The 23,688-nt window shown below is 38.1% G+C and overlaps 1 protein-coding gene across 1 annotated transcript in view; it reads right to left on the bottom strand.

Moving 5' to 3' along the window:
* Window positions 1–23,688, bottom strand: part of MCF2 (MCF.2 cell line derived transforming sequence) — an 88,282-nt gene that overhangs the window by 33,126 nt on the left and 31,468 nt on the right. The window contains exons 11-20 of the mRNA XM_013976301.2: window positions 23,137–23,328; window positions 21,651–21,842; window positions 16,459–16,630; window positions 14,900–14,947; window positions 11,952–11,989; window positions 9,863–9,951; window positions 7,972–8,038; window positions 6,735–6,850; window positions 6,552–6,621; window positions 4,375–4,467 (exon numbers count right to left, since the gene is read on the bottom strand). Coding sequence (XP_013831755.2) covers window positions 4,375–4,467; window positions 6,552–6,621; window positions 6,735–6,850; window positions 7,972–8,038; window positions 9,863–9,951; window positions 11,952–11,989; window positions 14,900–14,947; window positions 16,459–16,630; window positions 21,651–21,842; window positions 23,137–23,328 — 1,077 coding nt within the window. The remainder of the gene's footprint in view (window positions 1–4,374; window positions 4,468–6,551; window positions 6,622–6,734; window positions 6,851–7,971; window positions 8,039–9,862; window positions 9,952–11,951; window positions 11,990–14,899; window positions 14,948–16,458; window positions 16,631–21,650; window positions 21,843–23,136; window positions 23,329–23,688) is intronic.

Genomic DNA, 23,688 nt, shown 5'->3' with positions numbered 1-23,688 from the left:
TAGAAGGAAAGAAATCACAAAAATTAGGGCAGAAATAAATGCAAAAGAAACAAAAGAGACCATAGCAAAAATCAACAAAGCCAAAAGCTGGTTCTTTGAGAAGATAAATAAAATTGATAAACCATTAGCCAGACTCATCAAGAAACAAAGAGAGAAGAATCAAATCAACAAATTTAGAAATAAAAATGGAGAAATCACAACAGACAACACAGAAATACAAAGATCATAAGAAACTACTATGAGCAACTATATGCCAATAAAATGGACAACGTGGAAGAAATGGACAAATTCTTAGAAAAGTACAACTTTCCAAAACTGAACCAGGAAGAAATAGAAAATCTTAACAGACCCATAACAAGCACGGAAATTGAAACTCTAATCAGAAATCTTCCAGCAAACAAAAGCCCAGGACCAGATGGCTTCACAGCTGAATTCTACCAAAAAATTTAGAGAAGAGCTAACACCTATCCTACCCAAACTCTTTCAGAAAATTGCAGAGGAAGGTAAACTTCCTCATTCTATGAGGCCACCATCACCCTAATACCAAAGCCTGACAAAGATGCCACAAAATAAGAAAACTACAGGCCAATATCACTGATGAACATAGATGCAAAAATTCTTAAGAAAATTCTAGCAAACAGAATCCAACAACATATTAAAAAGATCATACATCATGACCAAGTGGGCTTTATCCCAGGGATGCAAGGTTTCTTCAATATCCACAAGTCAATCAATGTAATACACCACATTAACAAACTGAAAGATTAAAAACCATATGATTATCTCAATAGATGCAGAGAAAGCCTTTGACAAAATTTAACATCCATTTATGATAAAACCCTCCAGAAAGCAGGAATAGAAGGAACATATCTCAACATAATAAAAGCTATGTATGACAAACCCACAGCAAACATTATCCTCAATGGCAAAAAATTGAGAGCATTTCCCCTAAAGTCAGGAACAAGACAAGGATGCCCATTCTCACCACTATTCAACATAGTTTTGGAAGTTTTGGCCACAGCAATCAGAGCAGAAAAAGAAATAAAAGGAATCCAAATTGGAAAAGAAGAAGTAAACTCTCACTGTTTGCAGATGACATGATCCTCTAATAGAAAACCGTAAAGGCTCCACCACAAAATTACTAGAGCTAATCAATGAATATAGTCAAGTTGCAGAATATAAAATTAACACACAGAAATTTCTTGTATTCCTATACGCTAACAATAAGAAAACAGAAAGAGAAATTAAGGAAACAATTCCATTCACCATTGCAATGAAAAGAATAAAATACTTAGGAATATATCTACCTAAAGAAACAAAACACCTATATATAGAAAACTATAAAACACTGGTGAAAGAAGTCAAAGAGGACACAAATAGATGGAGAAATATACCATGTTCATGGATTCAAAGAATCAATATAGTGAAAATGAGTATATGACCCAAAGCAATCTATAGATTCAATGCAATCCCTATCAAGCTACTAATGGTATTTTTCACAGAACTAGAACAAATAATTTCACAATTTGTATGCAAACACAAAAAAATCTCGAATAGCCAAAGCAATCTTGAGAAAGAAGAATGGAACTGGAGGAATCAACCTGCCTGACTTCAGGCTATAGTACAAAGCCACAGTCATCAAGACAGTATGGTACTGGCACAAAGACAGAAATATAGATCAATGGAACAAAATAGAAAGCCCAGAGATAAATCCATGCACCTGTGGACACCTTATCTTTGACAAAGGAGGCAAGAATATACAATGGAGAAAAGACAACCTCTCTAACAACTGGTGTTGGGAAACCTGGAGAACCACTTATAAAAAGGATGAACCTAGAACACATTCTAACACCATACACAAAAATAAACTCAAAATGGATTAAAGACCTAAACATTATACCAGAAACTATAACACTCCTAAAGGAAAACATAGGCAAAACTCTCTCCGACATAAACCACAGCAGGATCCACTATGACCCACCTCCCAGAATATTGGAAATAAAAGTAAAAATAAACAAATGAGACCTAATTAAAATTAAAAGCTTCTGCACAACAAAGGAAACTATAAGCAAGGTGAAAAGACAGCCTTCAGAATGGGAGAAAATAATAGCAAACGAGCCAATGGAATATACAAGCAACTCCTGCAGCTCAATTCCAGAAAAATAAACGACCCAATCAAAAATTGGGCCAAAGAACTAAAGAGACATTTCTCCAAAGAAGACATACAAATGGCTAACAATCACATGAAAAGATGCTCAACATCACTCATTATCAGAGAAATGCAAATCAAATCCACAATGAAGTACCATTTCATGCCAGTCAGAATAGCTGCTATGCAAAAGTCTACAAGCAATAAATGCTGGAGAGGGTGTGGAGAAAAGGGAACCCTCTTACACTGTTGGTGAGAATGCAAACTAGTACAGCCACTATGGAGAACAGTGTGGAGATTCCTTAAAAAACTGGAAATAGAACTGCCATATGACCCAGCAATCCCACTGCTGGGCATACACACCGAGGAAACCAGAATGAAAAGAGACACGTGTACCCCAATGTTCATCGCAGCACTGTTTATAATAGCCAGGACATGGAAACAACCTAGATGTCCATCAGCAGACGAATGGATAAGAAAGCTGTGGTACATATACACAATGGAGTATTACTCAGCCATTTAAAAGAATGCATTTGAATCAGTTCTAATGAGGTGGATGAAACTGGAGCCTATTATACAGAGTGAAGTAAGCCAGAAAGAAAAACACCAATACAGTATACTAATGCATATATATGGAATTTAGAAAGATGTAACGATGACACTATATGTGAGATAGCAAAAGAGACACAGATGTATAGAACAGTCTTTTGGACTCTGTGGGAGAGGGTGAGGGTGGGATGATTTGGGAGAATGATATTGAAACGTGTATATTATCATATGCGAAATAGATTGCCAGTCCAGGCTCAATGCATGATACAGGGTGTTCGGGGCTGGTGCACTGGGATGACCCAGAGAGATAGGATGGGGAGGGGCGTGGGAAGGGGTTTCAGGATAGGGAACACATGTACACCTGTGGCGGATTCATGTCAGTGTATGGCAAAACCACTACAATATTGTAAAGTGATTAGCCTCTAATTAAAATAAATAAATTTATAGTAAAAAATAAAAAATACAAATATAAATAGAAGAACATAAAAAAAATGCTTGTTTAAGAAGTAATTAGATACAAACAAGTGTTAGTGGGGATGTGGGGCAATTAGGTCCCTCATTCACTCTCATAGGAATATAAAATGGTACAGCAACTTTGAAAAACAATCTAACGGTTCTTCAAAAAGTTAAACACAATTGACCTAGCAATTTCATGCCCAAGTTAATGGAAAAGAGAAAAGAAAATAATGTTCACACAAAAGCTTGTACACAAAAGGTGAAGTGAAGTGAAAGTTGCTCAGTCATGTTCGACTTTGTGACCCCATGGACTATACATTACAAGGAATTCTCCAGGCCAGAATACTGGAGTGGGTAGCCTTTCCCTTCTCCAGGAGATCTTCCCAACCCAGGGATCGAACCCAGGTCTCCTGCATTGCAGGTGGCTTCTTTACCAGCTGAGCCACAAGGGAAGCCCACACAAAAGGTAGAGACAGCTCAAATGTCTATCAGGTTATGAATGGGTAAATAAAATGTGGAATATCCATACTATGGAATATTATTAGGCCATAACCAATGTGAAGACAACAGAAATTCTGCAGGGAGGCAAGAACAATGAAAGAAAGCTAAATTCTCATTTTCTATCATGGGAAGCAGCAATATAAGTGTGATATTTGGAGATATGGAGGTAAATAATGAAAAAAAATCTAAAAAAGCAGAAAGTAGTTGCTTCTAGGGAGTGGCAAATATGTTGGTATATATACATGTGTATTTTGGGGAGGGTCAAACCGCACATATATATATATATATATATATATATATATATATATATATATATATATATATATATATATATACACACACACACACACACACAAAAGGCTTCCTCAGATGGTAAAGAATCTGCCTGCAATGCAGGAGATCCAGGTTTGATCCCTTGGTCAGGAAGATCCCCTAGAGAAGGGAATGGCTACCCACTCTAGTATTCTTGCCTGGAGAATCCCATGGACAGAGGAGTCTGCTGGGCTACAGTCTATAAGGTTGCACAGAGTCAGACATGACTGAGCAACTAACATACACACACATAGACACACACACACACACACACACACACACACACACACACACACACACACACACACACATATATAACTTACTGAAAGCAGAAAATGAATTATAAATAAGAAATATCCCAGTATCTTCCACAGAGACTTTATCCAATACTTGAACAATTACTATACCTGGAAAAAGGCACATTCTGAATACTTCTTCCAAATTGCCTCTGACCTGGGCTTATTCTGACAATACTTCGCATACATTTGAAAATCATCTTTCTGTGATAAAAAGAAAATGCAAATGTATTAGCGATTTGTGAATGTGTCCTTTTCTTATCAAGAAAGGCTGAGCAAGAGTGAGTGTGGCCAAGCATCACAGGGAATGTAGCTTAAAGGGCCAGGTCAGAAGCCTTCTTTATATTCCACGACCAGCATGCCCAGCAAACCGGGGAGAGGGACACATAATTATCCAAGCAATTTCATAACTTCCACTTACCAAGTTTGAGAGTTAGAGGGGAAAAATCCTTCTCTGAATGAACTATGAAAACAGACTACTTTCTTTATTACTATGAGCTAACTGGGTACCAAGAGATACACTCTTTCTTTGCTCTCAGTTACTCCATTCCCTAGTGAATGAACTTATAGTAACTCCCAAGGTCCTTGGGTCCTCATTGGACCATCATCATTGTACCAGAACCCTGTGCAGTATCTGCTCACCCTCTTCTCTCTCCCTGTTCATTTGACCCTCATCTAATGGGCTACCTACTACTCAGTCATTAACACTCATCTCACGAGTCATCTCTTCTATACAGCCATCATTTATACCTCCAGTCAATATCAGATGCACTTCTTCTTGGCTCCTATAAGACCCTTTGTACAACTTTAATACAGCACAACTGACACTGTACATAGTGGAATCCCTCTTTTCCTATGTGAATAGTCTTGGTATTCCACATTGCCTAGTTCAGTGCTTGGCTCAAACTAGGTACTGAATAGTTGATGACTGCTGAATGAATGAACAGATCAATAGGCATTTATTAAACTACTGGTTACTAAGAACTCTGCTGACCTTACTAGAGATACAAAAATATACAGGATATGGACCCTGCCTCAATCAGTTTTCCATCTAGTTGGAGAAAGAATTCATGAAATTCATGTTTAAACATGCCTAGTACGTGTAAAATTCCCAATGAGTAGCAGAGACATTAAGTACCATATAAGTTCAAAGGCAAGAGGAGCTGCTGTTGCTTAAGGTATTAGGGAAGAATCTGGCCATGGTTTCAGTTCAGTTCAGTTCAGTCGCTGAGTCGTGTCTGACTCTTTGCAACCCCATTAACTGCAGCACACCAGGCCTCCCTGTCCATCACCAACTCCCGGAGTTTACTCAAACTCATGTCCATTGAGTTGGTGATGCCATCCAACCATCTCATCCTCTGTCGTCCTCTTCTCCTCCCACCGTCAATCTTTCCCAGCATCAGGGTCTTTTCAAATGAGTCAGCTCTTTGCATCAGGTGACCATGGTTTAAATGCCTTTAAATATTAGGATATGTTCATTGGAGAAGGAAATGGCAACCCACTCCAGTGTTCTTGCCTGGAGAATCCCAGGGACGGGGGAGCCTGGTGGGAAAGGTTCTGCCTATCCTTACTATCTTCTCACTCCATAAACACTTCCTGAGATAAGATATCTCCTTGGACGCTTTCAGTGATCACCTCTATCAAACTGACTTTCAAGTCAAAACAAAACTGATCTTTCAGGAAGTAGAGGAACTAGATAAGCTGAGAACATTGTGAGAGAAAACGCTAATGGAGGAGAGTGTGATTACAGCGCCTGGGAAGTCAATTATACTAAGCACACCCGTGGGACACAGAGACATGAGCCTCCTTGAAAGATATTGTAGAATAAAAAAACACACAGCTCCCTGTTTTGCAAAGTTCCTGTGATAGATGCTTTGGTGTCTGAAAGCCAGACTATATTTGATTTGAAGACTTCACATATACTAGAGGGGACTATCAGGGCATCTCTCAGGCTAGAAATTAACCAAGCCAAGAATGGTGTGCCAAGATGATTCCAACTCTTGCATCTTCACAGTCAGGATGGTCCCTGGACTCTTGGGATCACCCAGGGGTCAGAGGTCACAAGCTGAGCCACTGTAGCATTTGATGCTACAGAATACAATAGTCATTTGTATGCTCCAGTACCCCATTCCTGTAACAAAACTTGATTTAGCATTAAATACTTGCTGGAGTGATGTGTCCCCAGCAAAAATAAAAGGATATTAAAAATAATGCCTACCTTGTCTCCAAATCTAGAAAATGACATGCTATGTTGGTGGCCTATATATTTATATAATCATTGAACTAACCCTTTCCAGGAAACAAGGTCCCACTCTTTCTGGAGCATCAACACAATTTTCCAGACTGCTCATGAAAATGCTGTAAAAATTTCAAAGAAAAAAAATACGATTTTATGTGAAATATGCTACATTGGTCAACAACCGTTTAAATAATAATCACAAAAAAGAAAATTCAATTCAGCAATTACATACTTGTTATGGAATTCGTATATTTCTGCCATGTTTCCAAAGAGAACATCCCTTTTACTTCTCAGGAGAGGTGGCATAAGAACAAACATCTCTGGATTGTCCATCTCCGCTCTATAGCCCTACCCAAAATAAATGCATTTATTCATTTAAAAAATAGTCACATAAACATTCGATTGGGCCATCAAAGATACAAGTAGAGCAGAATGAATATGGGATTAGAGGGTAAAGTTGTTTGTAATTTTATTATTCATATCTTCTAGTTCCCCCAAGTTATCCACTATCATTATTTTAAATAGCAGGACAAGGAAGTTCAGGTTTTCTACTCAATGGGTAGAAGAAAGGGACAACTTTTTGGCCTTCAGGTAGCTAACAGGAAAGAAAATAGAAACCAGGTATGAAAGATGATATTACAGGTCATTAACTTCTCCTTAAACATGGAATAAGTGTTTGAGTTTTGCCAGACCAAATTAATATTACTAATATGACATTTGTAACAAATGAATGCTTTTCTCCCATACTTGGGGCTTTGTATCATGATCTCTAAATAGCACCCTGGGAATAATTATAACAATCCACTGTATTCCCAACAGAACAGCTTATCTCTTCTGTAATGAATTCTGAAGCCACAATCCTCACTGCAGAGGGAGAACCTGAATGAACACATTTAACAAACAATCAAGGAAGGAGACAAAAAGGGAAGTTTGCACTTCCTAATGTATTTCAGAGAAAGAATGCATTTGAATCAGTTCTAATGAGGTAGATGAAATTGGAGCCTATTATACAGAGTGAAGTAAGTCAGAAAGAAAAACACCAATACAGTATGTTAACGCATATATATGAAATTTAGAAGGATGGTAACGATGACACTATATGCGAGACAGCAAAAGAGACACAGATGTAAAGAACAGTCTTTTGGACTCTGTGGGAGAAGGCGAGGGTGGGATGATTTGAGGGAATGTCATTGAAGCATGTATATTATCACGTGTGAAACAGATCGCCAGTCCAGGTTCAATGCATGAGACAGGGTGCTCAGGGCTGGTGCACTGGGATGACCCAGAGGGATGGGATGGGGAGGGAGGTGGGAGGGGGGTTCAGGATGGGGAATACATGTACACCCATGGCTGATTCATGTCAATGTATGGCAAAAACCACTACAATATTGTAAAGTAATTAGCCTGCAATTAAAATAATCATATTAATTTTTTTAAAAAGACAGGAAAATACAATCTGAGTCACTTACCAACAAAACAGTAAACAGTTCCCTAACATATGCCCTCTCGGTCTGTATCAGCTCATTTAGGACGTGGCTAAAATGAAAGGACCGTATTTGTCAGTTATTTTATGGCTTTAGAATTGTATTGCAACATTTCATTTATTATCATGATAAATTATCTACAATGAAAATTAGCACTGCAGAGGAACTACCCATGGTTTGGTTTTTTTTTTAATTTTTATTTTTACTTTATTTTACTTTACAATACTGTATTGGTTTTGCCATATATTGACATGAATCCACCATGGGTGTACATGCGTTCCCAAACATGAACCCCCTTCCACCTCCCTCCCCATAACATCTCTCTGGGTCATCCCCGTGGACCAGCCCCAAGCCTCCTGTATCCTGCATTGGACATAGACTGGCGATTTGTTTCTTACATGATAGTATACATGTTTCAATGCCATTCTCCCAAATCATCCCACCCTCTCCCTCTCATCAAAATATAAAATTAATTCTATGGTTTCTAGAATAAGTACTACCCACAAGACTCTTTAAAATGTATTTTTTAAAAAAAAAAGAGGAATGGGGCTCAGGAGTCATTTTTAAATGAGGAAAAAAAACTAATTTTATTTCCAACTCACTAAGCTTAAGAATCATTTACTAAAAACTCACAAAATCTATTCCTAAAAACCTAGGGAATATTTTCTTAGACAGCACAATTTCTGCGCTATTGTTCTCCCTCTCTCTCTGTCAGAAAAAAATCATACAAGCATTTTAGACACAATTTTTCCGTTTTCCTTGGTAATGTTCTGAAGTTTTCCAAGACATGATATGAATTTATAATACTGGTTTTCCCAAATATAGATCATACTTAACTTTCTGTAGTAACTTTGTTTACTATCTCTTTAAAATAAAATAAAATACATTTTCCTTCCAATGTGATTTCCAATTGACATTGTATTTAAAATTTATTTCCTCACTCCCCAATGTTATCCATTTAATGTAACTTCTTTTTCTTTGTTTTTTTTTTTAATGTTTTGGCAGCACCACACAGCATGAAGGATCTTCATTCCCTGACTAGGGATTGAAGCCATACCTGCTGCAGTGGAAGCTTAGACTCTTAACTTCTGGACCACCAGGGAAGTCCCTAATTTAACTTTTATCCTTGGCCTCTTTTTAATTTAATTTTCACACTTTTATAAATTTAACTAACATTTAACAATCTTTGCTATAACTATGTTTTAAATTACTTGTTACTTGCTCCAAACTACTGGTTGCTGCTGCTGGTGCTAAGTCGCTTCAGTCGTGTCCGACTCTGTGCGACCCCATAGACGGCAGCCCACCAGGCTCCCCCGTCCCTGGGATTCTCCAGGCAAGAACACTGGAGTGGGTCGCCATTTCCTTCTCCAATGCATGAAAGTGAAAAGTGAAAGTGAAGTCGCCCAGTTGTGTCCAACTCTTAGCGACCCCAGGGACTGCAGCCTACCAAGCTCCTCCATCCATGTTACTTACTCAAAACTCTGTGATATAAAATTTAAAAGGTGACTATTCATATCTGTGGAATGTTAACGTAATAATATAAAAGTGAATGAAATGATTTTTATTAATATCTATAAAATCACATTGTATATCTATATAATCTTCTGTAGTTTTTGAAACATTGACCCATTCACTCTCACCTCTTTCATAAAAGAGGAGACTATGAATCTGAAAAGATCTAGTTAATTTTCAAGTCACATAAAGAGAGTATAGGTTGGCCAGAACTTCTGAAACCTTCTCTAGTGCACATTTGATCAAACCTAGCAGAACCGTATTCTGGGAACTCAAAATTCTAAGTACATTTGCTTTGAACACTGAATCAGAGCCTCCTACTGGGAGATGTGTATATGGGTGTATGTTAATAAATAAAAGATACTTCTTTAAAATATCCAAGCTATTGTCATTGTCCAAATTGGAGGACTGAACGGAACTTCTCTTCTCTTGACAATCATACACTGCTTCAGTCTGAAATGAAAAGAAAAGTGAAATTAGCATCTATGTAGGTATAGTTCTTCAAGGAAATGTAGCCCAAATTAAGTTTTCTTCTTTCTATGTTCTAACTATATAGATAAACTAAAAAGTATTATGATTTTTCTCAGAAATAACTTTGATATATACTAGTTAAAAATTATTTTAGTTGCCTAAGAGGAGAGATTTAAGATATTCAGTACAATTTACTTTATACATTAAGTAATGTTTCATTTCTGTAGCACTTTGAGGAAATGAGGTTAATTCCTAAAAAGTTGATTGTCCTGGGACTTCCCTGATGGGTCAGCTGTTAAGACTCTGCACTTCCACTCCATTCCTGGTTGGGAACTAAGATCTGGACCCAAAGGGGGAAAAAAAAAGTTGACTGTCCAGGAAGGGGAAAACTAAGTTTCAGAGAGCTTTCACAAAGGGCTGAGGTCACCTAGTAAGTGATAAAACTGCCAAACCCATGGTCAGCCACCATTATTACATTCCCTCTTTTTTTGGATTTGTGTGTGGGGGGGGGACCATTTTTTAAGGTCTTTTCTGAATTTGTTACAATATTGCTTCTATCTTATGCTTTGGTTTTTTTTTTTTTTTGGCTGTGAGGCATGTGGGATCCTAGATCCCCAACCAGGGATCAAACCCACACTCCCTGCACTGGAAGCACAGTCTTAACCACTGGACCACCAGGGAAGTCCCTCATATTCCCTCTTTAAAAGTATACTTTGATTTCTGTATGCTCCATGTACCAAGTGTTATCATTTTAACTACTATAATTAAGACTGAAAATACTGCATACTGCAGTTCCCAGATAGGTATGTGCCATCCACTCCTAACAGGGTTCTGAAATACAAGGCTGAAAAGTTTTGAACCATCAAATTTTAAATGCCTAAGGATTGTGCAAATTGACTTGACTTGGAAGTATATGTGCATTTGGGAACTGGATTGACTAGCTAGGTATCTCACCAAGGAAATGTACAGAATCACAGCCTTCTATTTTTACCCCGGGGATATGCAAATGAATAAATCCACATAGCTACTAAGGCAGGCATGACTTGAAACCAGAACCAAAAGACATGGCAGACTAAGGAATTTGGCATTCAGGCTGTTTCCTTTGTGAAACCAGAAACTCTGGCTGTAGAACATGATAACCAGACATGGTGTGTCAGTATGGGTCATATGCTAGCCTGCTAACAACTACATAAAACACTTAGAGCATTACCATGTACCACACAATATTCAAAGTACTTCATAAATACTAGATTATTTTATCATAGTTATACTAACTCCATAATGAGGGTGTTCTCTTATTACCTCCATTTTATAGATAAGGAAACTGACTTCCAGAGAACCTGCCCAAGGTTATGCAGCCAGTAAGTGATGGAGCTGGGCTGAAGTCAGGCATTCTAGCCACACAATCTGTATCACATGCTATCCTGCCTCTGGGAGATAGAGTCTTGGCCTTATTTACCATCAAGAACATACAAAGAAAATGTAAGATGCTGCAGTTATGAGGCGGCTACTCTCTGCAGATACCAGATTGTCATGAATAACTCAGAAGGAAACTTGAATCTCCCAAGAAAAGAATAGGTGTGGTTTTTGAGCCTAGCAAATGGTCCATTAGAACCTGTCCTTTGTCCATGCTTTCTACTTGCAGGACTGGAATCACTTATGAAAGGAATTTCTTTTTGTAAAAAGGTGCAGCACTTATTCAGCTGAATTGAGGTGCAGGCAGGAAAGAGAAACTAGAACTTATATGAGATGTTCTATAGCATTTATTCTGAACTGGAGCCAAGACTTGAGGAACTGCTCATACAACTGGGTCTAGGCCAGTACTGTAATTAGACACAACACAGCAGCAGCTTTTTCTTCTAGATATAATAGGTTTTCAAATGCACAATATTGGTTCAGTGAATGAAAAATACAGTTTTAGCCTCATCCCGCTCTGCAACTATAGCAATAAAGCCAATTTTGAATTAATTAATGATATTTACTTCTGTGTTGCTCTGATTTTGTCTCCAAGTCTTCTTCCCTGATAGAGAAATATGAGAGAAGAATTTCAAACAAGAATTAAAATCAGTACTTTCATAAAAATATGTGCATGTATATTAAAAAGAGAGAGATTAATGTGCCAACATGTTTATATTAGTATTTTAAAATTACACTATATATAACAGATGATTGGTTAGACTTAGCTACATAATTTCAACTTCTCATAGAGCATGATTTTGCCACGTATTCACCCATTCTCTCATTCACTGAACATTCACTGGATTGCTCAGCAAGTATGAAGCTAGGTGTTAGTACCCATGATTATTTGCAGATTTAGTGATCATTCCAATACATAAGCATTTAATCAGATTGTAGCTCACTGATTAACTGAATCAAAAAGAGTTTCAGAATAAAATCTCAATTTAACTAATAATTAGAGCATCTGACATTTATTTGGCACTTACTATATGCTGGACACTATTCTAAGCCCTATATGTGCACTTGCTTTTTTACCTCTCAAATTGACCCCTGAAGATAAGTACTAGTTCCCCATTTTATAGGTTAAGCATAAGATGTCCAAGAAGCAGAAGTGGTACACAAATCTGTATAATCTACTGTCGGAATTCATGTTTCTAACCACTCTATATAAAACAACATTTCTGAAGTACATTAAAATGCTAAAACAAAACCAAATAAAACAAAACAAAAAAAAACAACTTTATCAAAATTCCAAGCTTCCATCTTTCTGTTCTTCCTGTATAATCTTTCTTTTTATTTCTGTTTAATCTTTCTGTTTCATTTACAAAGGCTGAGCCCCTGTATTACCAAGCAAGAAGTCCAGATGCTCCTCCAGAGCCCAGGACATGGTCCAGTCAAAGACTAGGCCATTTAAGTTCCTAAGTCTCAGGGCTGCTGAAAAGAACTCTCCCCACACGGGCTGTGTGCATCACTTCTTACCATGGAAGGAACAGATTTCTTGTCCTTTCTGCCTCTACTGGGAGCCACTGCAAGGCCCACTCAGGGAAAGACTTTGCTGTTAATGAGTTCTCTAAACTTTATCCTTCTCTCCATTTACTTAAAATATATTCTATACAGGAATTTTTACCTTTATATAATATATATATATAAATGGATAAATATAAATTAGACTTAGTGGCAATTACCATATAAAATTAGTTTCTCAATAAATATTGATGTCTATCACTTTAAAGAAACTTGATATCCAGAGATCCAAAGTTACTTATAAAGCAAACTTATGGAGCTTTACAAACTAGCTTTTACTAATTAATTCTTTGCAAATACATTAAGAGATGAAAAAGGAATGCATACAAAATTTATGAGAAGTGTATCTTTTTCGAAAAGCAAGGTATTGGGTTGGCCAAAAAGTTTGTTCAGGTGTTTCTACACCTGAACTGACCTTTTTGGCCAACCCAATAGATGTCTTCATTCTTTTAATAATGTGACTATGCTGCTGCTGCTGCTAAATCGCTTCAGTCATGTCCAACTCTGTGCGACCTCATAGATGGCAGCCCACCAGGCTCTGCCGTCCCTGGGATTCTCCAGGCAAGAACACTGGAATGGGTTGCCACTGCTTTCTCCAGAACTGAGCTTACATTCTAGCAAAAGAAACAGAAAACAGGCAATTATGCTAAAGTTAGGAAGATATGAAGAGGGGCTTGTTATCCCATAGTATAACACCTGACCAAACTGGGGTGCAGGAGAGGAGGAGAGGCAGGAAGGAAGAACTTACCTTAAGGAAGAGAAGAGAACACTAGGTGTAAAGTCCAAAGGGCAAGACAACTAGGGGCATTTAAGAAGGGAAAGTGGGAAACAAGGATACTGCTACAGTTGTCAAGGCAACAGATGGGTGTTAGCTTGGATTAGGGAGGTGGCAGTGAGGGCTAACAGGGCGGATCAGAATAAATGGATTTTTGGACTGATTACAGGTGGGGTGAGTGAGAAAGAGGAGCAGAAAAAATGGCATCCTTTCGGGGTATGCTGAGACTGAGCTGCCAATAGGAAATTCAAGGAGGCAAATTGTCAATACAGACTCTGAAGTTTAGGAGAAAGATCTAGACTAGAGCTACAGGTTTAGGAGCTCAAACCATTTTATCTCTTACACACAATGTTCTTCCATAACTTCCCTCTATATGAAATATTAATTTAGCAAAATATTTATTACATCTTTCTAGGTGCCAGACACGGTGCTAGATACAAGATTCTACCTGATGCAAATTAATAAAGATAAACAAAAACAACAACAACAAAAACAGTTTGACTTTTTTTTTTGGTTTAGTATGGTTGACTTATTTTATTAAAAAAAAATTAACACTTCTGTGTTGATTTGACCAAATCTCTCTCTCTCTTTTTTTTTTTTACCAAATCTTATATATTTGACTTAGCAATTAAAAGTCTTGAAGTATTATTTGGACCTGATTGTTATAATTTCCATTACTCACAGACCAAGTAGGTAAAATGAACAGTGTTTGTAGCATAAATGATGCTCTGATTTAATTTAGGAACCATGATGGATAACTGATATAATCATTTATCCATCCATGTCATTTATTCAGTAAGCTGCCATCTTCCTCATAAATACCTTAGGCAAATTCAAGCTACTCCCAACAAATAGGCTTACTGTGGGTGACACAGTCTCTAAAATGAAAGCAAATTTATTTTAACATATTTAAGTTAAAAGCCAATTGTTTTCCTTGTTTTTATCTTTCAAGTGGTCATCTGATAAAAGAGAATAATCCACTTTTTATATAGTTATTTTCCAATATAAGTTTAATACTGAGAGACTAATGGATGCTTATTATGAAAAAAATGAGAAAGTTAACCTTAAGCAGAATGTGAGAAGGAACTGCTGCTGGTTTTAGGTGCCAAACTGATTTTTCACATGTACACAAACTCAGAAAATGTACTGACGAAAAGTAATAAAGATGGGTACCTTTTGAAAAAAGTTTACATGCTTGAAAGAAAGAATATCCAACTCCCACTGCAGAAAGAAAGTGTAATGCCATTAAATAAGAATATCAGAAAGAAAAAAAAACGAAACAACACAAAACAAAATGTACTTTTAGTGACTAAGGCCTTGAACGGGTCTTGGGCAGTCTTTTCAGAACTCTGTTCCTCAACCCTTCAGAGGAGTTGAGCTTTTAGAGAACCATAAAGCAAGAAGCCTTCATCAGAGGGAAGGAATAGTCTAGTTTATTGAGTATTTTTAAATATCCTACAATTTTTTAACTTTGTCTTCAGTAGGTATTTCACTTTGAAATCAATAGGCATTATTATTCCTAATTTATAGATAAACAAAACAAGGCAAAATCAACAAAAGAGGTTAAGTGAACTGTCCCCGATCACACACCCCATGAATGGAGCCAGAAATACAACTGAGCTCTGTCTTCTGCTTAGGAATATCAACCTATTCTATTTTTATTCTCATAGCTCTTGGTTTTGATCCCCTATTGGTTTTTGTTCTTCTTATTCTTTTTTCCTAGTATCTTCTTAGTATTATTCATTTATGGCAATGCTTATAGTTTTATTTGTGAGTATATTTTTATATTTAATAACCACTAACTATATGACTTTTATCATCTTAGCCTAGTTACCTGCTTTCATCACTTGGTTTTAATCTGATCTCTGCTGGAGCTGAGCTGGACTTTTACATTCATTATGCCTGGCTCAGGCTTTCTCTGATTTTCAAAGCAGTTCCCATATATTAATGAAGTCTCTGATTCTCTCAGATCAAAGAGATGGAATTTAGGCCCACCTTCACAAACTTAATTAACTTAAGGCCCCAAAGACCAAACTACTTTCCCCTAAGGGGCCCTAGAGGCAGCTAAAGGAAAACCTTGGGGCAATAGTCATCTTATTTCCAGAGTAGCTCAACACCACAGAAAGCATAATTATTTTATCCCACAGAACTTAGAAAATAGAAATAAATATTACATGTTTAAAATCATCTACAAAGATTTTAAACATTTAATGTTCATTTACAAGTAAATAAACTCTCTAACAGTTAATTACTAGCAAAATTATTTGATTTACCTATACCTGTTTAGAAAAGGCAATCTATTTGATTATTTAAGTCATTCACTTATTAGAAGCCTATAAGAACCAAATAACAGTTTATCCCTATAAGTGGTAAATGCATGTATGTATATACTATTTTCATATGCTTCCTTGCACCTGCTGAAGAAAGGGGTGAATTGTTTGTGAGTTTGATGCTAGTATAAAGTTCATATTCACTGCAAAATTGGGAAATTCAGCCCAGATTTTCATCATCCTGTACTATACTATATTACTACTATGTTTAATTATTGTATAATAATCTCTATCATGACTCCTGCCTTCTGCAATACAATTTGCACGTGATCAAGGATGCTTAAAATAAACAATTCCTATTTCTCAGGACTGAAGAATGAGTTCAGTATTTACATTAAAAGTAACAAAGTAAACAACAGCAAGAAGAAAAGAGAGAGAAAAGGGAAATCTAAGATACTCTACCTTGTGTAGGTGAAAAAAATGGTGCTCTAGATCTGACCAAATTGTCAGAAGCAGGTACTACAAATGGAATCGGCCTCACATGTTTATCTGTCAGGTTTCTGAAACCGGCCTGTTGGTTCTGAAAAATACTTCGGATGTTTTCAAGCTTGAGTTGGATGGTCTGCATTTGAACCTGCAGGTTACATAAGAAATCTATGAAATATTTTCTGAAATGGGGGTCATTACAAATCCTATTACATTTCTCAGTCTTTGAAAGATACAAAATTAATTTAGACTTTAATATAGAACTAGAAATAGATGGGGAAACAGTGGAAACAGTGTCAGACTTTATTTTTTGGGCTCCAAAATCACTGCAGATGATGACTACAGCCATGAAATTAAAAGACGCTTACTCCTTGGAAGGAAAGTTATGACCAATATAGATAGCATATTGAAAAGCAGACATTGCTTTGCCAACAAAGGTCTGTCTAGTCAAGGCTATGGTTTTTCCAGTGGTTGTGTATGGATGTGAGAGTTGGACTGTGAAGAAAGCTGAGCGCCAAAGAATAGATGCTTTTGAACTGTGGTGTTGGAGAAGACTCTTGAGGGTCCCTTGGACTGCAAGGAGATCCAACGAGTCCATTCTGAAGGAGATCAGCCCCGGGATTTCTTTGGAGGGAATGATGCTGAAGTTGCAACTCCAATACTTTGGCCACCTCATGAGAAGAGTTGACTCATTGTAAAAGACTCTGATGCTGGGAGGGATTGGGGGAAGGAGGAGAAGGGGATGACAGGATGAGATGGCTGGATGGCATCACTGACTTGATGGACGCGAGTCTGAGTGAACTCCAGGAGTTGGTGATAGACAGGGAGGCCTGGCGTGCTGCAATTTATGGGGTCGCAAAGAGTCGGACACGACTGAGAGACTGAACTGAACTGAACTGAGAAGAAATTTAAGAAAGTAATGGGGAACAGATTAAGGCATTATTTTACATGGTTACAAAACCAGAAGGTCTCAATCAAAACAACTTGAAGAAGAAATTTATCAAGCAATCCTCAAATAAGTCAGTCACTGAATAGGTGATTTACCCTTCATTGGCTGAAAGGGGATAATAGCTAGAAAAGAGGGCATGTTGAGCACAAGAAAGCTACCAAGTGAAGCGCTGTCACAGTAGTTTGTTATGTTTCAGCCTGCAGGACATTCTATAGTTCAGCATGTTATACTGGGTTTGTCAAAAAGTTTGTTTGGGTTTTTCTGTAAAATGGTATGGAAAAACTGGAATGAACTTTTTGTCTAACTCAGTAAAAGGCTCCTCAGAGGCACTGATGGATAATGTACCCTTCTGGCCCTCCTACATGATTTGAGGCAGCAAGAGTTAGGCTTCGTTGCTTCTAGAGTCACTTGGTTATCGCCAAGGCCATGTTTCTGATCTTCTGCGGCATGCCCCTAAGATCTGAAGCTAAACATGGATTTAGATACTATTCTAAACTTTAGAGTCAATGAGATGCTTTAGCAGCAAATAACATCACAGATGCTCTTATCTATCATGTGGAGAGAGAGCTTGATGGCAGCTGCAAGGGGGTGGTACTGAACTAACCTAAGCTCTCTACCCTGCCAACACAAGCTTCTACTGCTCCCCATTCCCCAGGTAGACCCACATCCTTCCTTTATCACTTTATCCTCAAACTGAGTGGGAAAGCCGGATTTGTGTCTACAGAGCATCTTCTGGTGGTCACTGCAGCAGGAAGGAAAGATGTTCGGTGCAGACTGTTCTTGATATGGCCCCAATATCCTATGACAGCTTTGGACGTTTCTCGAAGGATGCACAAGAAAATATATGTGAAAACTGCTAGTAAGTGAAAAGAATTTAAAAGTAATGCAGTCATGGGACTTCCTTGGTATTCCAGTGGTTAAGATTCTGCACTCCCACTGCAGGGTGCATAGGTTCAATCCCCGGTGGAAGAACTAAGATGCCACATGCCATTCAGCAAAAAAAAAAAAAAAAAAAAAAAAAAGTTTTTAATTAAAAATAATTCAGGGGGAGTCCCCTGTTGGTCCAGTGGCTAGGACTGTGCGCTCCCAATGTGGGGGGCCTGGGTTCGATCCCTGGTCAGGGAACTAGATTCCACATGCTCCAACTAGGACCTGGTGCAACCAAATAAATAAATATTAAAAAAAATAATAATTCAAAGCTCAAAAAGGAAATTCAGTTCAGTTTGGTTCAGTTGCTCTGTCATGTCTGCCTCTTTGCGACCTCATGGACTGCAGCATGCCAGGCTTCTCTGTCCATCACCAACTACTAGAGCTTGCTCAAACTTATGTCCATTGAGTTGGTGATGCCATCCAACCATCTCATTCTCTGTCATCTCTTTCTCCTCTGTCTTCAGTCTTTCCCAGCATCAGGGTCTTTTCCAATGAGTCAGCTCTTCACATTATGTGGCTGAAGTATTAGAGCCTCAGCTTCAGTATCAATCCTTCCAATGAACATTCAGGACTGATTTCCTTTAGGACTGACTGGTTTGATCTCCTTGCAGTCCAAGGGACTCTCAAGAGTCTTCTCCAACACCACAGTTCAAAAGCATCAATTCTTCAGGGCTCAACTTTCTTTATGGTCCAACTCTCACATCCATACATCACTACTGGAAAAACCATAGCTTTGCCAAGACAGACCTTTGAGGGTAAAGGATTGTCTCTGCTTTTTAATATGCTGTCTAGGTTTGTCATAAATTTTCTCCTAAGGAGCAAGCGTCTTTTAATTTCATGGCTGCAGTCACCATCTGCAGTGATTTTGAAGCACAAGAAAATAGTCTGTCACTGTTTCCATTGTTTCCCCATATATTTGTCATGAAGTGATGGGACTGGATGCCATGATCTTCATTTTTGGCATGTTGAGTTTTAAGCCAGCTTTTTCACTATCCTCTTTCACTTTCATCAAGAGGCTCTTTAGTTCTTCTTTGCTTTCCGCCATAAGGGTGGTGTCATCTGCATCTGAGGCTATTGATATTTCTGCCTGCAATCTTGATTCCAGCTTGTGCTTCATCTAATCCAGTATTTCGCATGATGTACTCTGCATATAAGTTAAATAAGCAAGATGACAATATATAGCCTTGACGTACTCCTTTCCCAATTTGGAATCAGGCCATTGTTCCATGTCTGGTTCTAACTGTTGCCTCTTGACCTGCATACAGATTTCTCAGGCGTCAGGTAAGGTGGCCTGGTATTCCCATCTCTTTAAGAATTTTCCAGTTTGTTGTGATCCACAGAGTCAAAGGCTTTAGCATAGTCAATGAAGCAGAAGTAGATTTTTTTCTGGAATTCTCTTGCTTTTTCTATGATCCAGCAATGTTAGCAATTTGCTCTCTGGTTCCTCTGCCTTTTCTAAATCCAGCTTGAACATCTGGAAATTCTCAGTTTGTATACTGTTGAAGTCCAGCTTGGAGAATTTTGAACATTACTTTGCTAGTGTGTGAGATGAGTGAGATCGTGCAGTAGTTTGAACAATTTTGGCACTGTATTTCTTTGGGATTGGAATGAAAACTGACCTTTTCCAGTCTCATGGCCACTGCTGAGTTTTCCAAATTTGCTGGCATATTGAGTGCAGCACTTTCACAGCATCCTAGGATTTGAAATAGCTCAACTGGAATTCCATCATCTCCACTAGCTTTCTTCATAGTGATGCTTCCCAAGGCCCATTTGACTACACATTCCAGGATGTCTGGCTCTAGATAAGTGACCATACCATCATGGTTATCTGGGTCATGAAGATCTTTTTTGTACAGTTCTTCTGTGTATTCTCACCACCTCTTCTTAATATCTTCTGCTTCTGTTAGGTCCATACCATTTCTGTCCTTTATTGTGCCCATCTTTGCATGAAATGTTCCCTTGGTGTCTCTAATTTTCTCGAAGAGATCTCTAGTCTTTCCCATTCTCTTGTTTTCCTCTCTTTGCATTGATCACTTAGGAAGGCTTTCTTATCTCTCCTAATCTCTATAACTCTGCATTCAGATGGATATATCTTTCCTTTTCTCACTTGCCTTTCACTTCTCTTCTTTTCTCAGCTATCTATAAGGCCTCCTCAGACAACCATTTTGCCTTTTTGCATTTCTTCTTCTTGGGGATAGTTTTGAACCCCACCTCCTGTACAATGTCATGAACCTCTGTCCATAGTTCTTCAGGCACTCTATCTATCAGATCTAATCCCTTGAATCTATTTCTCACTTCCACTGTATAATAGTAAGAGATTTGATTTAGGTCATACCTGAATGGTCTAGTGGTTTTCCCTACTTTCTTCAATTTAAGTCTGAATTTTGCAATAAGGAGTTCATGATCTGAGCCACAGTTAGCTCCTGGTCTTGTTTTTGCTGACTGTATAGAGCTTCTCCATCTTCAGCTGTAAAGAATGTAATCAATCTGATTTCAGTGTTGACCATATGGTAATGTCCTTGTGTAGAGTCATCTCTTGTGTTATTGGAAGAGGTTGTTTGCCATTGCATTCTCTTGGCAAACTCTGTTAGCCTTTGCCCTGCTTCATTTTGTACTCCAAGGCCAATCTTGCCTGTTATTCCAGGTATCTCTTGACTTCCTACTTTTGCATTCCAATCCCCTATGATGATAAGGACATCTTTCATTTCATGTTAGTTCTTAAAGGTCTTGTAGGTCTTCATAGATCTGATCAATATCAGCTTCTACAGCATCAGTGGTTGGGGCATAGACTTGGATTACTGTGATGCTGAATGGTTTGCCTTGGAAATGAACTGAGATCATTCTGTCATTTTTGAGACTGCACCCAAGTACTGCATTTTGGACTCTTTCATTGACCACAAAAGCTACTCTATTTCTTCCAAGGGATCCTTGCCCACAGTAGTAGGTATAATAGTCATCTGAATTAAATTCACCCATTCCAGTCCATTTTAGTTAACTGATTACTAAAATGTCAGTGTTCATTCTTGCTATCTCCTGTTTGAGCACTTCCGATTTACTTTGATTCACGGACCTAACATTCCAGGTAGGAAATTACTCTTCATTATAAGGCAAATATAAATATTAGGATTCTTTGACACCTAACAGTGGCTCTGATATAAGCCCAATTGTTAAGAGAACTCTGTAATTGCAATGTAATGTAAAGTTACCTGTGAAGCAGTAAAACTCTTATCAACACTAACACAATCATAGCTTTTAAAAATTTGTTTCCGTGCCCCCCAAAGCCTCTTACCTTGAGTTCAGGAGATAGAATTATATCAAATTCATACTGTAGGGTTTCAGGATCATAATTTATAAAGGGTAGAGCCATTTCAAGAAAATTTTCAATGTCTTGGAGAGCTTTCTGAGCATCTTCTTTAGACTGAAACTTGTCTATTTCTTGATTAGCCAGAAGGCACTCTCCTTCATCACAGCACTGGCGAGCCTGGTAAGCAAATCCCACACACACACAAACCATGAATGAAGAAACGAGAAATCTGTTTGTCCCTTAGGAGAGTGTTTATCAGCCCTGGCTGCTATGAATCAGAGTTGTTTTCAGAGCTGTTAAAAAGGAAAAAAAAAAATCTACTCCCAGAAATTCTGATTCAGTAGCTCTGGGCTATAAGCCAGGCTCCACAGGTATTTCTTTTTTTTCTTTTTTTTTTTTTTGAAATATAGCTGATTTACAGTGTCGTACTAATTTCTGCTGCATAGCAAAGTGATTCAAGTGATTCAGTTATATATATATACATATATATTCTTTTTCATATCCTTTTCCATTATGGTTTATCACAGGATATTAAATATAGTTCCCTGTGGTATAGAGTAGAACTTTGTTGTTTATCCATCCTGTATGTAATAGTTTGCATCTGCTTGCCCCAATCTCCTACTCCATCCCTCCCTGACCAACCTCCCCCTTGGCAACCAGAAATCTCTTCTCTATATCTCCACAGGTACTTCAGAGGCACGGCCAAGGTTGGGAAGCCCTGCACTCATTTCATAACAAGGAATTCATTCTGAAGCAGGAGTCTGACCATTCTCTCAACACCAGCTGCACGTTCTTTCCCAAAAATCAATAACTGAAATATGAAATTCTTTGCAAAATCTCAAGTGTAATAAAAATGCATGCTGATTGCCTAGCACAAAGAAAAAGTTTCCTTGCCACAGAAGATGTACAGATTAGAATGCTCATGTTCAGATCCAATGCCTATATGTGATACCCCTATTTTACATTCCACTGTCATGATCAAAACTTCTCTTCACCACCTAATCATCAAAGGGGTCAGACTCTATTCCATGGAGGAACAGTTTCTAATCACTGTTTGTTGTTAGAACAGTTTCTAATCACTGTTGTTCATAGTTACATTGCTGTAACTATGAAATGTGGAATGAGAGTGAGGCTTGAGCAAAATGCCCCCCATGGTTTTTCAAAGTATTCTAATTGCAAACTATCACCAGAGCAGAGGCTTCAGAGATGAACCTAAAATAGAGGAAGCCATCACCACCACCATGCTCATATTCAGAACAGGGACCAAAATCCTTACAATCCTGGACCGGCTGTGAATACTGCAAAGTGGATGAATGAAATAGGTATAATCAAACTCAGTTCTTCAGACTTCTTACAAATCTAATTCCAAAGCTATGCCAGACCCTGGCCCTATAGCCTCTGAGAAGGACTCAGGTAGAAAAAAATATATATAATTTCTCTTTCAGAAATGCAGCATGTCCTGTGACGTTACCTGTTGTAGGAGTTTATGCATTTTAAAGGTCCTGTTGAGCTGTATCCGTTTGTTTCTAATCTCATTTACCAAAATATCAGAAAGGTAACGTAGTTCACTGCACCTCTGACAGATCAAATCCAGGGCATAATGGTGACTTGCTGCGAGCCTGTGTCCATGTATTATTACGAACCGGGCCTTTGCTAACAGGTCCTGGTTGTAAGAAAGAAGGAAAATAATAACTGTAAGACCTCCATCTGAATAGAGAGGGAGAAAACATAATTAAAAAGGAAATTGGTTGAGCCAGAGAGATATATTGCCAAGTATACGGTTTGATGTCATACTTCTGCCAGCTGCAAAAAAGCTTCCAGTTATAGTCATTAGCTATACGTGCATGTGCATGCTAAGTTGCTTCAGTCATGTCCGACTCTTTGTGAGCCCATGGCCTGTAGCCCACCATGCTCCTCTATCCATGGGATTCTCCAGGCAAGAATACTGGAGTGAGTTGCCATGCCCTCCTCCAGGGGATCTTCCTGACCCAGGGATTGAACCTGAATCTCTTATGTCTCCTGC

The sequence above is a fragment of the Capra hircus genome (genome assembly GCF_001704415.2).
Source record: "Capra hircus breed San Clemente chromosome X unlocalized genomic scaffold, ASM170441v1, whole genome shotgun sequence".
Taxonomy (NCBI): domain Eukaryota; kingdom Metazoa; phylum Chordata; class Mammalia; order Artiodactyla; family Bovidae; genus Capra; species Capra hircus.
Note: the sequence above shows the minus strand (reverse complement) of the source record. Positions and strands in the feature narration are given on the sequence as shown.